The sequence below is a fragment of the Strix aluco genome, chromosome Z, assembly GCF_031877795.1.
Source record: "Strix aluco isolate bStrAlu1 chromosome Z, bStrAlu1.hap1, whole genome shotgun sequence".
Lineage (NCBI taxonomy): Eukaryota > Metazoa > Chordata > Aves > Strigiformes > Strigidae > Strix > Strix aluco.
In genome coordinates, this window is record NC_133971.1 from 11,463,949 (window position 1) to 11,480,656 (window position 16,708).

General features: G+C 37.9%; 1 protein-coding gene across 3 annotated transcripts in view; it reads left to right on the forward strand.

Moving 5' to 3' along the window:
* ZSWIM6 (zinc finger SWIM-type containing 6) overlaps nt 1-16,708 on the forward strand; it is a 112,418-nt gene that overhangs the window by 59,080 nt on the left and 36,630 nt on the right. For 2 of the 3 annotated variants that reach the window (XM_074811951.1, XM_074811952.1), the window contains exons 2-4: nt 4,229-4,585; nt 13,910-14,058; nt 14,583-14,733. In XM_074811951.1, the coding sequence (XP_074668052.1) occupies nt 4,229-4,585; nt 13,910-14,058; nt 14,583-14,733 (657 nt within the window). The remainder of the gene's footprint in view (nt 1-4,228; nt 4,586-13,909; nt 14,059-14,582; nt 14,734-16,708) is intronic. The other variant, XM_074811953.1, reaches the window with a different exon arrangement.

A 16,708-nucleotide genomic window follows, 5' to 3' on the forward strand; every position in this document is an offset into this window, starting at 1 on the left:
GAATTGTTTTTTCAAGTAAAGCCCACTCCATAATAGCTTGACTGAATCACAAGTGAATGCGGCTCCCCTTGAATGAGAGGTTTTTATCTTTAATTTCTTTTTTTCCTGTGTCTACAGGAGCATCTTAAAATGTTTAATTCTAAATTACTGAGAGGAAAGAAGCCAACAGTCTAAAACTTTAGATTGAATATTGAATTGCTATATTGTACTCGTTTTATTTCCTTGAACCACAACACCATACAATATCGGCATAATTCCACCCTGCCACTGCCACCCACACCCACCCACCCACCCCCTGCCACTTGTTGTTCTGAATACCTTTTGTTCATTTTGGTCTTTATCTTTTTAAAATGCGTCTTTGGACTTGGGTATATTATGGAAAATGCTTTGTAACATCAGGTGACCGCAGAAATGAATTAAGCTTGTGAGATGTCATTGATGATGCTTATTTAGTGCAGTAACTTTTCTTATTCCTTTGGATTAGTGGAACTCACGATTTCAAAATTTCTTTTTGACTTGAGTAACTAAAAGCCGACCTGCTGCTTCTTCTCCACATGCCACTGTCATTTCTCCTCTTTAGTGCCTTACAGTTTGAAGTTTCTTTTGTTTTATTCTAAAGTAGTTCTTTTTTATGATAAGCATATATACTTGTGCTGGCAAATACTGCATTGTAGTAATGTGAATTTTCATTTATCAGGCAGTTTTACAATCCCAGAATGTTTGTAGTTAATGGATCTGATGCTGTCAAACAGATTTTGGCAAAAATTGCTTTGTAAAATTCACTGACTACTTAATGCTTTCCTCCTGATGGTACTTTGGCACAGTCCCCTTCCAAAAGTATGGCAGCTGAAAATGCTGGTTTTTTGGCTGTTAAATAATTTTTGTGGTGTATTTGAGGTGAGTGTTCAACAGAAGCAAAATCACTTTGTAAAAGAACTTCATTTGATACATTGTCTTAATGCTCCAACTGCTTTTCTAAATGCATTTTTGCAGAACGTAAAGCCTCTGCGCATTGAAAATGTCAGCAGAGCTTGAATTACTGGTCACGTGCTGGTTTGAAAACAGTAAAACATTTTGATCTGCAGCAGCTGAAGGGAAAAGGTGAAACAAGCCTGCTCTATAAATAGCTTCTGTAGCGAACGCACACTTTTCTGCCTGCAGCTCTTTTGTCTTTAGATAATAATGAATGAACTTTTTAGTTTAAAAGTGAAACGTAAGTGTTCTTGGGGTGTTTTGAATGGATAAATATTTCCAGCAAAGTTTTGTAACTTTGAGTAAGAGAGGAATTTTTCCCTTTGAAGGGAAATATGTATTTGGAGTGAAGGCTTGCAGCTTATAGCTGAAAAGACTTTTTTTCTGCTCTTTTGGATCTGTTAGTGAAATGTCATTATCTTCAGTCCCCATGCAGATGATTCCTTTTGCCTTCTTCCAGGAGCATATAAGGTCTCTCTTCTCGGCAGGCTATAAATTACTGGCAGTGAAAGCTTTCTAGCAAAGCAGTGTGTCAATTTTTTACCTGCTACTAACTTTTCATACTTTATTTGGAGAATATTAGATGGTTAGGTTAAAAAAAGGTTAAGGATATGTCTGTGGGAGGGGAACAGACCTCCCTGTTGAGAACTGGGCAGTGTTGTAGGCAGTAGAGAAGGTGGCATTTGATGTCTCTGGTAGGTTAAATTGTAACAGCCCTACCAGGACTTCTGAGCTGAAATTTCCTGGTTTGTTTTCTCTGGTGTGTTGAAACCTTTTTAAAGGTCATATTTACTAACAACAATTTCTTTCTTTAAAAACACAAACAGAAGAAGAGGAGGAAAATAGTGTTTCTTAACTACCAGGCACAGTATATCATTGCAGCATAGTTAAGACAGAGCTTCTACATTTTAGCCTGCAAAAGCAGCTGGTGTTTTTGTTTAAACCCTCTGTAATTTAAGAAGGGTAGGTTAGGTAACTTGGCTGTATTAGTGCTGTCATTGTTCAGACCAAGATCCATGTTTATAAATGTTGCTGGTTGTAATATGAATTCTCAAAAAATCTCAATGGAGAGGAGGAGCTGTGAGCTGCATTTGTGTCTGAACAGTGTAGGGACTTAGAGGCATGTCTGCTGTTAACTCTAATTATTTCTGGAGACATTCATCTTTCCAGGAAGTTTTTAACTTTTCTGAATGCTTGAATTATATACTGCCAAATTAAAAGTGATATTACTGTTGGAGTAGCTGGTTGGACGTTTGTGGGGTTTTTTTTAAACCAGTTTAACAGAAAATCTTTCATTGGGACTTTTTCTGTTGGAATTAATACGAATCCAGGTACTTACTGAGGGTAGGAAGGAGTGAGATCAGGCCCTTTCAGTGTTCAAGTGTTAGGCTTTTCCTCAGTTAATAGATGAGAGACAGTTTTATGTATGCTTCATAGAAAAGTGATATTAAAAAGAAAAATCTCCCATGCAGTTTCTCTGGGACCACCAATCCAACTTGCACTTACTGGGAATTAACCTGAAATAAATAGAGCTGACTAAGTTTTAATGAAATATCTCTTCTTGAGAGAATACACTTATAGGAGCGTGTGTGACTACATGAAAAAGGAAGGGAAAGGCAAAGGGAGGAGCTCATGATGCGAGGGGCAATTCCACTTCCCTTCTCTGTATTGAGCAGAGGTGAGCAAGAATACTGCCTACGCCTGGGCTTGTTCGTCCACTCCCCTTCCTCTCTGTGCACTTTTTAGCTTACTGCCTTTTCAGCCTTGACTCTTAACTACTTTAACTGGTAAACATCCTCTTGCAAAGTCGAGGTGACTGTGTGCCTATGACCTTCTTCAGGGTAGAATATCAGAGTACTGCAGTTGAATGTAATCCAAAAAGTGATGCTGACTGCACAACCTGCTCTGAAATGTACAGTGTAAACAAATGGAAAAAAAGAGAGATTGTCCTCTGTTTCCTGTAATTTGGCAAGTTTTTTAAAACACTTGGAGATAACATTTTGGACTAGAGCTCTGTATGTGTTTCTTTTTCCACCTAATTTTCATGTGATAATGCTTCCTACAATACACTTTTTTGGTATTTCAAGAATACCAAATCAGTTTTGGACTTTGACGGAGTGTGGTTTTATATTATTTCCATTGTAAATAGTTATGTATGACACCTTACTTGTAGTGTCCATCCCAGATTTTATATGCCGTCTGTTTAAGTTTAATACTGGTACGGCACGTGAAATTTAGTTTTATTGCCCTATATTTATGCGTCTGACTTAATGCTTGAGCCAAAATTGGTGTCATGCTTACATAAAATCAAAAGAAACCCCCAAATTCTGCTATTCAGTGATAGGAAATATTGAGCGCCAAACCTGGGCCTTCATGTTGAACAAATAGAGATGGGTTTAGTTCTGATCTTCAGAGTTTGAGACCTTGGTTCAACAGGGTGCTGTGTCAACTAGTAGCATCTTTGCTGAAGGGAACATCTTTCTTATGGTATACCATACCTTCTTATAATACAAGAAAACCTAGCTCTTTTGCCTTGTGATTTACTGTGCTAAATGGAAAACAGGACCATCATTCAGACTTCTGAGACAGTACCCACCTGTCTCATTCTGTATTATAAACCTGGTATTGTGTGTATTGGTAAGTGCAGCAGTTTCCATCTCCAGAGAGCTACCAAACATAGCCATCCTACTGGATTGCTTGGGTGAAGGTGAGCTTTAACATGAGCTCAGTGGTGGGAGAGGTGAAAGCAAAGAGTTTAAGTGACTTGTGTCTGTGAGTCAGTGGCAGAGTTGAGACTAGGACCTGGGTTCGTGCCACTAGAGTGCACTACTTCCCTCTTACTAAGAGGTGGTTAAATTTGGTGGTAGGTGCTGCAGGCTCCCTGGTGTGGGGTTAGGAAAATTGCTGCCAACTTGCTGAGGTACTGGGAGTTTCATGTTGGTCTTAATTGGATGTAGCTCTGCTTCTGCAGCTATCATTTACCAAATAAATGTTTTTCTTACTGTCAAACTTTTATGAATGTTGTGATGGAACAGCAAAGAGGGCTTGTAAACTAGCTTTTTACTCCCCTTCTGATTTTATTGGAGATGAAAAGGGTATGAAAGAAAGGGCTAATCATATTTGTAATTAAAGCAAGCTTGTTAAAATTTATAATTCTTCAGAAATAGATGATGACTTTTACTTTATTAACAAAAGGCTACTGATAATGAGATATAGTGTTTTACTTCCATTAAGTTCTCTTTTTTTCACTGCACAGGTTTCCACTTGAGTGGCACAGTGACAGAGCCTGCAATGCAATCGGAGCCAGAAACTGTTTGCAATGTAGCTATCAGCTTTGATCGTTGCAAGATTACCTCAGTGACCTGTAGCTGTGGAAACAAGGACATATTTTACTGTGCCCACGTTGTGGCACTCTCTTTATACCGGATCCGCAAGCCAGATCAGGTCAAACTGCATCTTCCCATTTCAGAGACACTCTTTCAAATGAACAGAGACCAACTACAAAAATTTGTACAGTATTTGATCACAGTGCACCACACAGAAGTTTTGCCAACTGCTCAAAAATTAGCAGACGAAATTCTTTCTCAGAATTCAGAAATCAATCAAGTCCATGGTGAGTTTGATACTTGTTCTTCCTTCTGCTTCTTTCCCTCTTTGGTTTTGAGCTTTTTTTTTTTTTGTGGCATTTAGAAGTGTGACCTGGTGAGGCCCCTTCCAGCCTGAATTATTCTGTGATTCTATGGTGTTTTTACTAAAGAGGGTTTTGCTATTGAACTTTCGCTGCAAGATGTTTAGAAAGCAGTACTTTTTGGAAAACAGAAGAATTCATAAGCAGTGAGCTTGTCTCCAGTGGTTAATATGTGGCCTAATATGCTTCACGCTTATATTTTCTAGCTATGAAAAACTGAGTAGTGGTGTTCTTTGTATAGACACATTGCTTAAAGGAACTCTCACCAACTTACCAATGCCATCTTTTTGTTATTTTGTTCTTTTTGAACTAATCTTATAACATTTTGATTGTGTAATTTTGTTTTAATGGCAAAGCGTTAAAGCGAGTAGTTGTTACTTTTTTTTTTTCATTTTGTAAATATGCTTTTATTATCCTTTGGAATTTGGTTTCTGTATGAAGTCAGGAGGAATATAAAACCTGTATTTCACTGCCTTTTTGCTGTTGGTGCTGCAGCAGCCTACAGCATCAGCAAAGGTCCTGATCTCTCCTGCTATTTCTGCTGTACATGGTTTTAATGGCTCTCCGTTTTTTTTAATACTGAACATCTTGTGTTAAAGGGTGCTGGGTATGATTTGGGGCTTCTGGGGTGGCTTTTCTATGGACCCAGCTGAACTGAAAGTGGGTTAATTGTGGGTTTGAGGTGACCCAGCTAGTTATTAGTCCTTTGTTCCTGTAAGGTCCCCTGATAGAAATGTTAAGGTGACCAGAGCTGTAAGCACAAGGATATCTTAGAGGGGAAAAATAAGTTACCTAAATATCTAAAAGTATCTTTTTTGTCTGCTCATTGATAGGAACAGTTCTCGTGTGTTAAATATTTACAATTGCAAAGAATTGGCAACACAAACACAACCAAGCTACTTAATATTAGAGAAAGAAAACCATGTGAGTGTTACAGTATAGGTGGAACAAAAGAAGGGAGTCTTTCCATTAAGAGGACTCATCTGCAGCCTAGTCCCTGTCCTTAGAGTCTGGTGATGCTGGCAGGCCCAGGCAGGCGGTGCTGCAAGAAGGTGAATTTCTGGAACAGTGCTCTTTTTTGGCTTTTGGGGACTATGGGGATGTGGCTGGAGGCAAGGCAGTTGCTATAGTTGTTTTGGAACGTAATGAGAAGGTGATGGGCAGAGGTGCCTAGTGATGGTGGAAAGAAAGGGAAGCTAAAGCAGATGCAGGACATCAAGCAAGAGAGGAAGATGCTCAGGTGTTGTAAGATCAAGACTTGTATTGCATGAGAGCTGGAAATAGCCTGAACATAAGGAATTAAGGGGAAGGAAGGATTATGGTGAATATGAGAGTGGCACAGAAGATTCAAACAGTCAAGGGTGGGAGAAGAGGAAGGAAGGGGTGGGAAAGGAAGGACATATGATGGCTATATATGGCTGTATTAGCTATACTGTGGCGAATTAAGAGACATGACAAGCTGTTGCAGAGTACTTAAACTTGATCAACATTCAGTCTGTAATTATACTAATCATAGACAAGTTGGTCTTTGTCAGCTATTTTCTTAATGTCAAAATATCTCATTACTCATTATTTAAGACAGATATTTGATGTTTATACCAGCCCAAATAGCAAAAAGAATAGGAAACAAACTAAGTTGATGATAAATTCATTGTGAAATTTCATAATTTGAATAGGGTAGTTTAAAAATATCCATAAAACTAAAATGTTTCTTACAAATGTTGCTGTTTTCCTGGTAAATGAGACCGCGGTATGTCTTTATTGATTGTTGATATTTCTTAATAAAATACCAAAAACTGAAGTAGAAAATCCAGGTAGCATAAGAAAATAAACTGCTGTTACCAAAGTAAGTGAGGTTACGAAAGAAGATCTATAGTCCCCTGCTTTTCCTCTCAGAATCCCATAAAACCATGGTCTGTTTGGTTTTGTTTTTTTTTTCTCTTTATGTTTACAGTGTTAAACACAGGATTCTTTTGTGGAAAAACTAAGTTCTGATTGTGTAGCAAGTAAACCTTCTTCTGGAATTCATACTGTAATTCTACTATTTTGATCTTTAATCAAATTCCTAATAGTTAACCAAAAGAAAACTATAAAAAATAACCAAAAGGAAGATATCTCTGGTTATAATAGCAAAGGCTGGTAAACATAAGATCACTATTCACTCAGCCATATCTCCTGTGCTGCAGATGTTCAGTTTGTAATACAAAACACTTTTAGACCTGTCTTGCTTTGAACAGTTTAACCTCACTAAACTAGTGTTTGAAGAGGAATTATGTTGAACACTATTTGAAGACACAGGTAAGTAAGAGGAAAAATTGGGAAAAAAAAAAAAAAAAAATTGCTTATAAAAGTAAGAGGACAACTGGCACAGAAACACCAGAAACAGCTTTGATCAAAGAGAAGTCCTGAATCTGGAGTTGGATGAGGAAGTTCTTTTCAATGTTACCTGGAAGTGTTTTAATTTCAGAGTTGTTTTATATAAAACTTCACTTTAAATGTTTTTTTTCTCATGGTGGCTATACTTAAGTTTTCATACATTTCCAGCAATAGGCAAAAGAAATCAGCTCTGGAATACTATTTGTACATAAGAATGATGTGGGACTTTGAAAAGCTCTGACCACACCTGTCTTGTTGACTTATGAGCTGGCTAGGGAGATGGAACAACCCTGCAGTACTTTCACAAAAGGTGAATTGGGTTCATTTGCTCAAAATTCTGTCATTTAGTGACTGGTTTTGTCCACCTTCCTTGTGAAGGAGATTACTGGGACAACTAGTGAAGTGACTTACACTGGTGATGTGGGGTTTGAAATGACAAATCCCTTTGAGTTCCTTCGTGGATATAAATGATGCGGTATCCTTTCTTGCTTTATGACTGAGCCTCACTGCAGGATAAAATAAGGTGATGCTTTTAGAAGTGCTGGAATGTGTTGTTTGTTCACTGACCTCTTCAGGAGAGCAGAGTGACTTATTTGGAATCCTCTTCTGTATTTGGGATGCTAATTTCCACTTGGTGGTGATTACAAGAGGGGTTTGCATGTTTTTAGAGCACAAAACCCCCTCTTATATTTGAGATTTGTCACGTTCTGATTTTCTCATGTGACGTTGCTACAGCTGTACGTGTTCTGATGATTTCAAAACTGGAGGTCTGTGGGGTCTAATCTTCTGTGTTGAAGACAACTGTAGGTATTCATACTGATACCCTGATGTCTGCGCTGCGTAACTGTTGGCTTCACATTGGGTTTTCTATTCGGGGATGCTGACTCAGGAAGCTGGATGTAGATTTGGATCCTGCTTAGCTGAGGCTTTTTTCCTCCCTGTTAATTTTTGTACCATTGTAGCAGAGGAAGCTGACAGGTGTGTAAGGCTAGAAAGAGAACAGCCAGGATGAGGGATTATCAGATGGGTTTGTCATTTTGGATTTGTCTTTTCTTAGGTATGAAACTTTCACTTAAATAAAGTGGTTCAAATGTCAAACTATGTTCCTGAGATTTTGAGTAGAAGTAGGAGAGTAACTGCAAGATGGGGAGGGGGGAAGAAAGTCTGTTTGCATGTTAATCTCATACTAGCACTGCTTTGTTATGTGCATAGTGAAAAAGGGTCTGCCTTTTATTGGTATCAGGACAGCCTAGCAAACCAATTTCATTTTTACCTTTTAAGCTGTATTGTTCCTTTCCTGAGTGTTTAGTGCTGCTGTTGCAATCTTTGCTCTTAGAAGAACTATATGGATTTCTCCAGACTTTCTCCCGTTCTCTGGTTATCTGACTCACATTGTGAGTCACTCACCAGTACAAAACCACATGCAGATGAACTCACATTTAAGAGGGAGGACCTGGGCAAAAGCAGTTTAAATACATTTTTCTTCTCAGAAGCAGAGGCACCCGGGTAGTTGTTTCTGTGTTTGTCCAGGCAGATCCTCTGCAGATATTAATCTCTACTATGTATTAGGAGTGCTGGTGGAGGCATTTGAGAAGGAAACATCTATCCAAAGAAATTGCTTTAAAAGAAATTTTCGTAGTATCTAGTGTTGTTCCTATATATTGTAAGTTCCAAAGGGCAATCTGGAGGTACAGGTGAATATCTGTTAATATGAATTTAATGTATTTAACTGAAATGATGGGGATTTTAGTGGAAAATTGTAGGGTAGGATAGGACTGAACAACAGAATTCAGTGTATTGCCGATCTTCTAGAAAAGGGAATGTTTAATGTTAAAGATAATACATTATTAAAAAAAAAAAATTTTTTTTTCATATGGCCCTGCTTAAACTGGCAAAACTTACTGAGAGACTAGTTGCAAAAGAAGACTGTGGGAAACAGCAGGGGAAGCAGGGGAGTTTCAAAAAGGATGAAAGTGAAGTAGTCCATTGCTTAGTATGAGAATTGTTTAGTAAACTAGATTTGGAAGTAATAACAAGAGTAACCAAAACTAGAGAAATTTCAGAAACCCAAGTAGAAGTAAGTAGTACAATGTAAAATAAAATGAAAGATTGCTAACTGCAAAATAACAGAAAAATAATTTGTGAAATTCATATTTTTAAGAAAGGTTTTTTCAGATACATTAAACACTAAAACTTGTAATATAGGAAGTAGCAAGATTTTGGTTTGATATGTGGAAGGTAAAAATAAATGAAAATAATGCATGCTAGTCTATACTGATCAAGAAGTTCTTTTATCTGCTACGTAGAAATAGACTTTGAAACTTATTGCTATATAAAGTTTGAGAGACCCAGATTTTAGCAGGAGAGGTTTGATATTGTCAGCAGATAAGTTTATGTATTTTGCTGTATGTGCAGATGGAAGAGAAAGAATTTTTTTGAAGTTAAAAACTTGTTGGGGGTTTGTTAACTTTCCTTAGCAACTTCGTGTAGCCTGTCCAGTCTATTTTCTGTTGTTAGCACTGTCTGCTTCACAGCAGTTGCTGTTTTCCTGTGCTGTGCGCTGCTGAACAGGTGTTATATTCTACCCAAGAGTACTGAAATTACAAGATGAAGTGACTTGATTCAAAGTTTTGATATATTTTGGGAATCAAAAACATAATATTTTTAAATCATTAATTTTATGATCTTTGGGTTTAGGTAATTATTGTTTAGAATAATTATGAGCATGCTGAGTTTATAAAATCAATTTTATTTGAATCAGTGTACGGCAGTAATGGTTTCTAGCTGGGACCACTCAATCTTTGTGTAGTACTCAGTCATGTTTTATATTTGTAATCATTTTTACGTGTCTTCTTCTCCTTGATGCTGCCACGGGATGATATTTAATTAAATTTAACTGATTGACAGTTCATTTGTACAATGAAATAAGATTTTTATAAAACGAAGTTCAGAACAGTTTCAGTATGGCTATGAGTGACTAATTTGGCATGGCTTCATATGAAGTTTAAAACAACTCTTGTGATACTTCAAAAATGAGGATCACGGAAGCAGTTTGCCTTAAAGACTGGTTTTTGTTGTTTTAAACAAATTTCGCTGTTGATCTGTACCTGAGTAGTTTGCATTATAGGCAATTCTTAGCCTATGTTAGTCAATGCTCCTTTCTTTGTTTCTACTTACTTTTCAGAGTTAAGTTCTCCATATATAACACCAGTTCTTGAATGTGGTTGCTCATTTTGAAAGCAGTTGCTCTTAAAATTGCTGTGTAAATGTTTATTTCTTTTAAATGCTTGGGAGTTGATTATATTTAACATGTAACCTGCTATGACCAGAAATATTAAAGGCTGTTATGCTGTTCTCAAATTTTATTTGGGTGTTCAGTGTTACAAACAGTTGTGCACACTATTCCTGCTTTGGTTGTTAAGATTGCAATTTAGTAATTTTAGTAAAAGAGCATGATTATGTATGGCTTTATCTATACACTGAGTATAAATACTTTATTTATTGTACTTAACTGTAAGCACACGATATAAAACCTATTTCAAAGAGCAGTCACAACAGAAGTTTGAAAAGCCAGAGGTTGGAGGGAGAAAGATTAATATGTTAGTGTCTATAAACTGACACAGTTTAATTACAGGTTTTAATATTCACTATAATTATACAGTGCTTTTCACTTTCATAGTTCAAATGTGAATTAATTTATCCTCATGACACCTCTCGAAAGCATGTAAGTAATACTTATCCTCAGTTTACAAGTGGGGAACAGGATTTACTCTTGGTACCAAACTGTGCTGCAGAGATTAAATTCAGGGCCACCGATGTTCCTCTCCACAGCCAAACTGTCCATCTGCTGAAGCCTCGTGGTGGCCGTTCGGGCCCGTGTGGCACCTTGTTCAACCTTTGGGTTGAACCTTCAGCTCTGCCTGGTGTTGAGTGTGAACCTTTCTGCGGCTACTGCTAGGGCTTCATCTTGCAGCTCCCCCCTGTTACTTGTTCAGATAATTCCGTGTCTACTCACCCAGTCCCATATCTTCAGAAGAAAAGCAGCAGTATAAAACTCCCACCCATTGCCCAAGAGTGATCTGTGTTTGAGTAGGAGAGGAAACAGGCTGGATCAATCAGTGTTCACCTGACTGTAACTGAATGCAGTAATCTTGCAAAGTGCCTGGTTGAGAGAGGTGGAGATGTTTGTGTCTTGACCCCAAAACAAGAGTGACCTGGGCAGTTGAAGCTGAGGCTTCCCCAGTGGCACTACTAGGAAGCCTGGCTGCTGCCGTGGTGGGAAGGTGGTTTGGACTTGTGCCTGATCGGACATGCCAAATCTATGCCTTGTTAGTCCATGGCTATTGCTGAAGACTGCCAATGGTGTTGAAGGAATTACAGCTGTAGCTGATGCCAGTTACATGTATACTGATATTTCTTTATAAACCTCAATTAAAAATTATCATACTGAGTGTAGCCTATATAAGATCTTGTAAGGAAAAATTGGTCGGAGTCAGATTGTACTACTTCACTGAACGGCATCATAGAGCTCAGACTCTTGGCTTGGTGTCTTCAGCTTTTATTATCTTCTAGCCTACTGACATGAAAATAACACTGGTGTTAAGTGTAGTGATGCTGAGCCCCTTGGGAAGGTATACTTGGGATCATGCTGGGAGAAGAGGCCTTGGTGGAAGCAGTGCTGCTGACCCAGGGCAGCAGATGCCCTTGTTTCCTGTAAAGGAACCGTGTTGTTAAAGAATCTGTGGTAGCTGTGTTGAAATTCAGCTTTCTAGCACAAAATGACTGATGAGCTTTTGATAAAATGTAAACAGTTATGGAAGGAATTTCGTTTTTTTCCCTAAATAGGGAAACTTAGCTGGGGAATCTTGGGTTATTTTTAATTCAATTTAAAAGTAGCCATAGCAAGATTGTTTAAAGATAAATCTCCATTGCAGTAAGAGATAAATATAAGCATATTTTGTATATTGGTACCTTTACATAGTTCCTTTTCACAGGTCTTTGTTTTAGAGCAATGAAATATTTAAACTATTTGCAAGGTGATACTGCAAACTCGGGTCTGTGGAACAGCTGCACTGCTTGTTCTTGTGTGGCTTGATTTCCCTTTTTATCTTGTCCTTTGCAACTGAAGACTTACCAGTATGAGTTTTGTGTAGCTAACTGAATTGAAAAGGCCCTTAAACCTAGCATACTAAAGATGGAAACACTGACAGAAGAGGAGGATTTTCATCCCTTGATTTTTTTGTAGTCTTGGACTTGATTCCTGTCTGAGACATTGTTGTGGTTCCTGTGGAAAGCAGGAGAGTTCATTCACATCTTTAAAGAGACAATTTCTTACTAATGTAAGTGTGTGTATATATGTATACATACATATGTGTATATATGCATCAGTGCAGTGTTCCCAGCTGTAGGCTCTGAAGTTGGAGGCAGTTTAGGAAGATGCTGAGCTGGAAGATTTTTTTTTTTTACTCTCTCAGCAACTTAGACAAGACATCCCTCTGACCCTTTTAATCTTCCAGTTGTATTTTCGTTGAATAAAGATTCCAGCATTCCTTATGACTGCTTAAAAGCTTCACCTGTGTGGCAGAGCTGCAACTGTGAAATGAAGGCTTGAATCAACAAAATCAATGTTTAATTCCTATACATCTGAAGACTTGTAGCTATCTTTGCCTTTCAAGTTTTCAGGACTTCTTTGAAAAAGCAAGTTTTTACAAATCTGACTCTAGTTTTCCTGCCCATATCTTTTTTTTTTTTGTTTGCTGCAGAGGTAACAGGGACTTGGATTTAAAGTGATAGATTGTGTAACAGTTTCTAACATCTTCTCAAAACGTAATAGAGGTAGAGATTACACAGTTGTTACAAGCCTAAAGTCAAAATGTGAAGTTAACTTGAGTCTTGGGCATGCTTAAAATACCTTACATCTGGTATGGTGATGCACTACCTTCAGTTGTTTCCCTGACAGTCTTAAATAAGTGCTTTTCAGTTTGAATACCTTTTAAAAAATACCCAGTGGAGGTACAGTCATCTTTACAAAAACATGGATTGCTAGACGGTGGAAGAACTTGTTTTAGTTAATTTCGTTAGACTTTAGCAGAGGCCACCAGTGGAAAATCACTGATCTCAACTGCAAAATTTGAGTTAGAGCAGCCTGTGGCCGAAGCACTGTCTGTTGTAAATCTAGTCACTTCAATTCATACTAGGCTAATTCAGGTAAAGTTGCTCTGAATTGGCTCTGTGCTGATGACATTGGCTTTGTAAAGATGCTTCTTTTGAAGCACCACAATCTTACACAGCTGTAACATTTATGATGGAAATGCCTTTAGTGCTTTAAGACTTTGGATTTGTTTGGGGATATTTTTTACTCTTTGTTTAGCTTTGCAGAGCCATCACAGCTCAGAGGCACCGAGGTGATGATTTTCCTCGTGTTCATCAATAGCAGCGCTCACTAGCAGTCACTTAAACCTGAGCAAGATTGCTGAAGGTACAGGAATTACACAGGTGTTTTGGGGAGAGTGGTTTTAACATCACAGTTATAGATATACTATGCAAAGTCTAATTTTTGCGAAGTCTAATTTTCCTCGTGAAAGCGTTACTGTATAGCTGCTGAGAATGGGAAGAAGAAAACTCACCTTGATTTTAATGTTTTATTATAAAATATTTATTTAAATACATTTTCATAGGCTGTAATTTCTCAGTGTTTAAGACTACTGAGGAGAAATTTAAGTCTATTTTAAAGAATGTTTAGATTAAAGCCAAGGCATCCAAAGCAGGACAAAACACAAAGCCAAAAAGCTCTGCAGTAGTCCTCTTCCCTGGACCCATGAACCTCGCTTTCTTTATATAGGACATAATGATTTCTTTTCTTCCTGTTTGCAGGTGCGCCTGACCCAACAGCGGGTGCTAGCATAGATGATGAAAACTGCTGGCATTTGGATGAGGAACAGGTCCAAGAACAGGTTAAACTCTTCCTCTCCCAGGGCGGATACCATGGATCAGGGAAGCAGCTCAATTTGCTTTTTGCAAAGGTGTGTTGAGTACTCTAAACCTTCCCTTTTTTCTCTCCCCCATTCCCCAAGCCAGTCTGTACTTGTTCGCATCTTGCTCAAAGTCCTTTTGTTCTCAAACAAGACGAAGCCTGGGGGACACGATAGCAACTTAATAATGAATTGTACAGCAGTGGACCACAATCTGGTGTGTATTGAGATTGGTGTAAGGATACGAATTAACATTTCAGCCGCCTACAGCTTTGCTGTTCTCTTCCTTCCCACCCCCCAGAATGTTGGAGAAACCTGTAGAGATTAGTCTTGCAGCAGTTTGTATAATACACCTGTGGATTACTTGTGGAACAAGTGTCTTGAAGAATTACAATGGGATACTGAAACGAAAAATTTAAAATTGGGAAGGCAGACTATTTTTTTAAAAAAATTTCACAGCACGTATATAAATTACCTTCCTTATTTAATAGAGGTGAAATATTTAACACTGCAGCATTGTCTGTACTGTGATTTCTTTGCTTTTTCAAGTTTGTGTTAAAAGACTCGTTTCCTAGGTGCGAGAGATGCTAAAGATGAGAGACTCAAATGGAGCTCGCATGTTGACGCTGATAACAGAACAGTTCATGGCTGACCCTCGTCTGTCGCTTTGGAGACAACAAGGAACTGCAATGACTGACAAGTATAGGCAGCTCTGGGATGAACTGGGTAAATGCACAGACTTCAAAATCATTTAGGTGTTCATATGTATAATGAAGAAACAATTACATATTCGGGGTGGAGAGAAACTTTATTGTGGTACTAGGTAAAGCAGGTTAGAATTTTCTGCAGTTTTGCTTGTTTAGTTAGGGTTGGGCAAAATTGAATTTCTGATCTACAGCATGAGACAATTGCAGTTGGAGGGGAAGCATGATATGAAACGAAGTACAGTTGCAACAGGTTTTAAGTATCGGAGATCTAAAAAGAATAAAGCAAAAAGTGGAAACGTAGCTACACAACTGAGGGTAAGTATGTAAGCCACTAGTACTGAACTGGAAAGGTTAAGGGAAAAATCAGTTCACAACTAGAGAGAAATAGAAGGCGGAAAGAGAAGATTCATTGGGTATGAGAAGACGGCAACAAAGGAAAGTAGAAGTCCATTACTGAACAGGAAAGGAGATCAAATAACAGAGGGCTGAAACAATTAACACTGTTTTACAGGAAAGGTCAGTTGTGACCAGATACATGACTTGGTTGTACAATGGAGAGAGGAACAGAGGCTGAGATGGGAAAGGAATATTTAAACTGCTGAGTTCTGAGGACACTTGCTCTAAGGCATTCCAGAAACTTTCTAATACAGTTTTGAATTACTGGTTTGGAAGTTATCAGAATCTATAGGAATTTGTGGTAGGAAGGGAAAATTCAAAATAACTTGAATGTAAATGTCACCAGTATTTTAAAGGTGGGTAGCTGAGTGGAAAGAATATTAAGTAATCACAAGCATTGCTTTCCTAGATAGAAGGTAGTGGTACTGGAAAAAAATACTAACCAGTTGGTGTGTAAGTGTGTATAAGATAAAAGGCAACCTGAATTATTTAAAATACAGTGGTAAATCTACTTTGTTTGTGAAAAGATAATTCACTGAATGTATGAGAAAGGATTAGTGTGTCTGAAAGGATTAGTGTGACTATCTTAGCTGTAATAAGGTTTTGGATGCTGTCTTGGAGGCTTTCTCAAAGCAAACTGAAGACACACAGCCTAAATGAAATCACCTTGCAGTTCACAGAACTTGGAATAGTTACCTGCGTTCTCACTCAATCTGGAAAGACACTTCAAGTCTAGACTTAAAGCAGTGTGTCTAGAGACGTGTTCTGGTCAGTATTGCTGTGTTTGACTTATGTGGCATGGAACACATAAATGAATATTAAAATCCAAACAAATGAAAAACCTTACAGATGATGCCCTATGGGACATTATGTAAATACTGCAGAGAAGAGAGCCAAAGACCATAATGCTCTTGATACATTTTAATAGTCCAAAATCAAATTGAATGAAACTAAATTCAAACAAGACTAATATGCTTCATTTAGAAAGGATGCATCAAAAGCAAAACTCAAGTTTTCTACTGTTAAAGGTTAAAGATGACCATGATTGATTGCATGTTGACTGTTAGAGCTAAGACTGGGTATAACCTGTTAGCATAAATTATGTTCACTTTAAATGAAACATTAGACTAATAAAGCACTAACCTATATAGTTGAGATTATAGACTTATGTGGTGGAAAGCCTTAATATTAGAGCAGGCAAAGCTCTGGCAGAGAAGGTGTAGGTATAACTACTTGTCTTCAAGTGTAACAACCCTTCTAGTATATCACTTCTATGATGCCTTGATTTATTGGGGAATAACAGTTTTTGCCAAGCTGGGCATGTGCTTATCTGGACATGTATGCAGCAGAATTGTATGCCACCATGCTGAAAACTGGAGGGTCTCATGCTTCATTGCTCATGTGGGTTGAGCTGGTAGGTGGTGGGAGAGTCAGAAATGTGTTCTCCATCTGTTACCTGTAGCAGTCTTACTACATGCTGCCAATAAACATAAAAGGTTCTGTTAAATTCTCTTAGTGGCTCTTCTTGTTTCATCAGTTTCATACTAACATAATTTTCTTGACAGCACCTGTCAGAAGGTAGAGGAGGTGGAATCTCT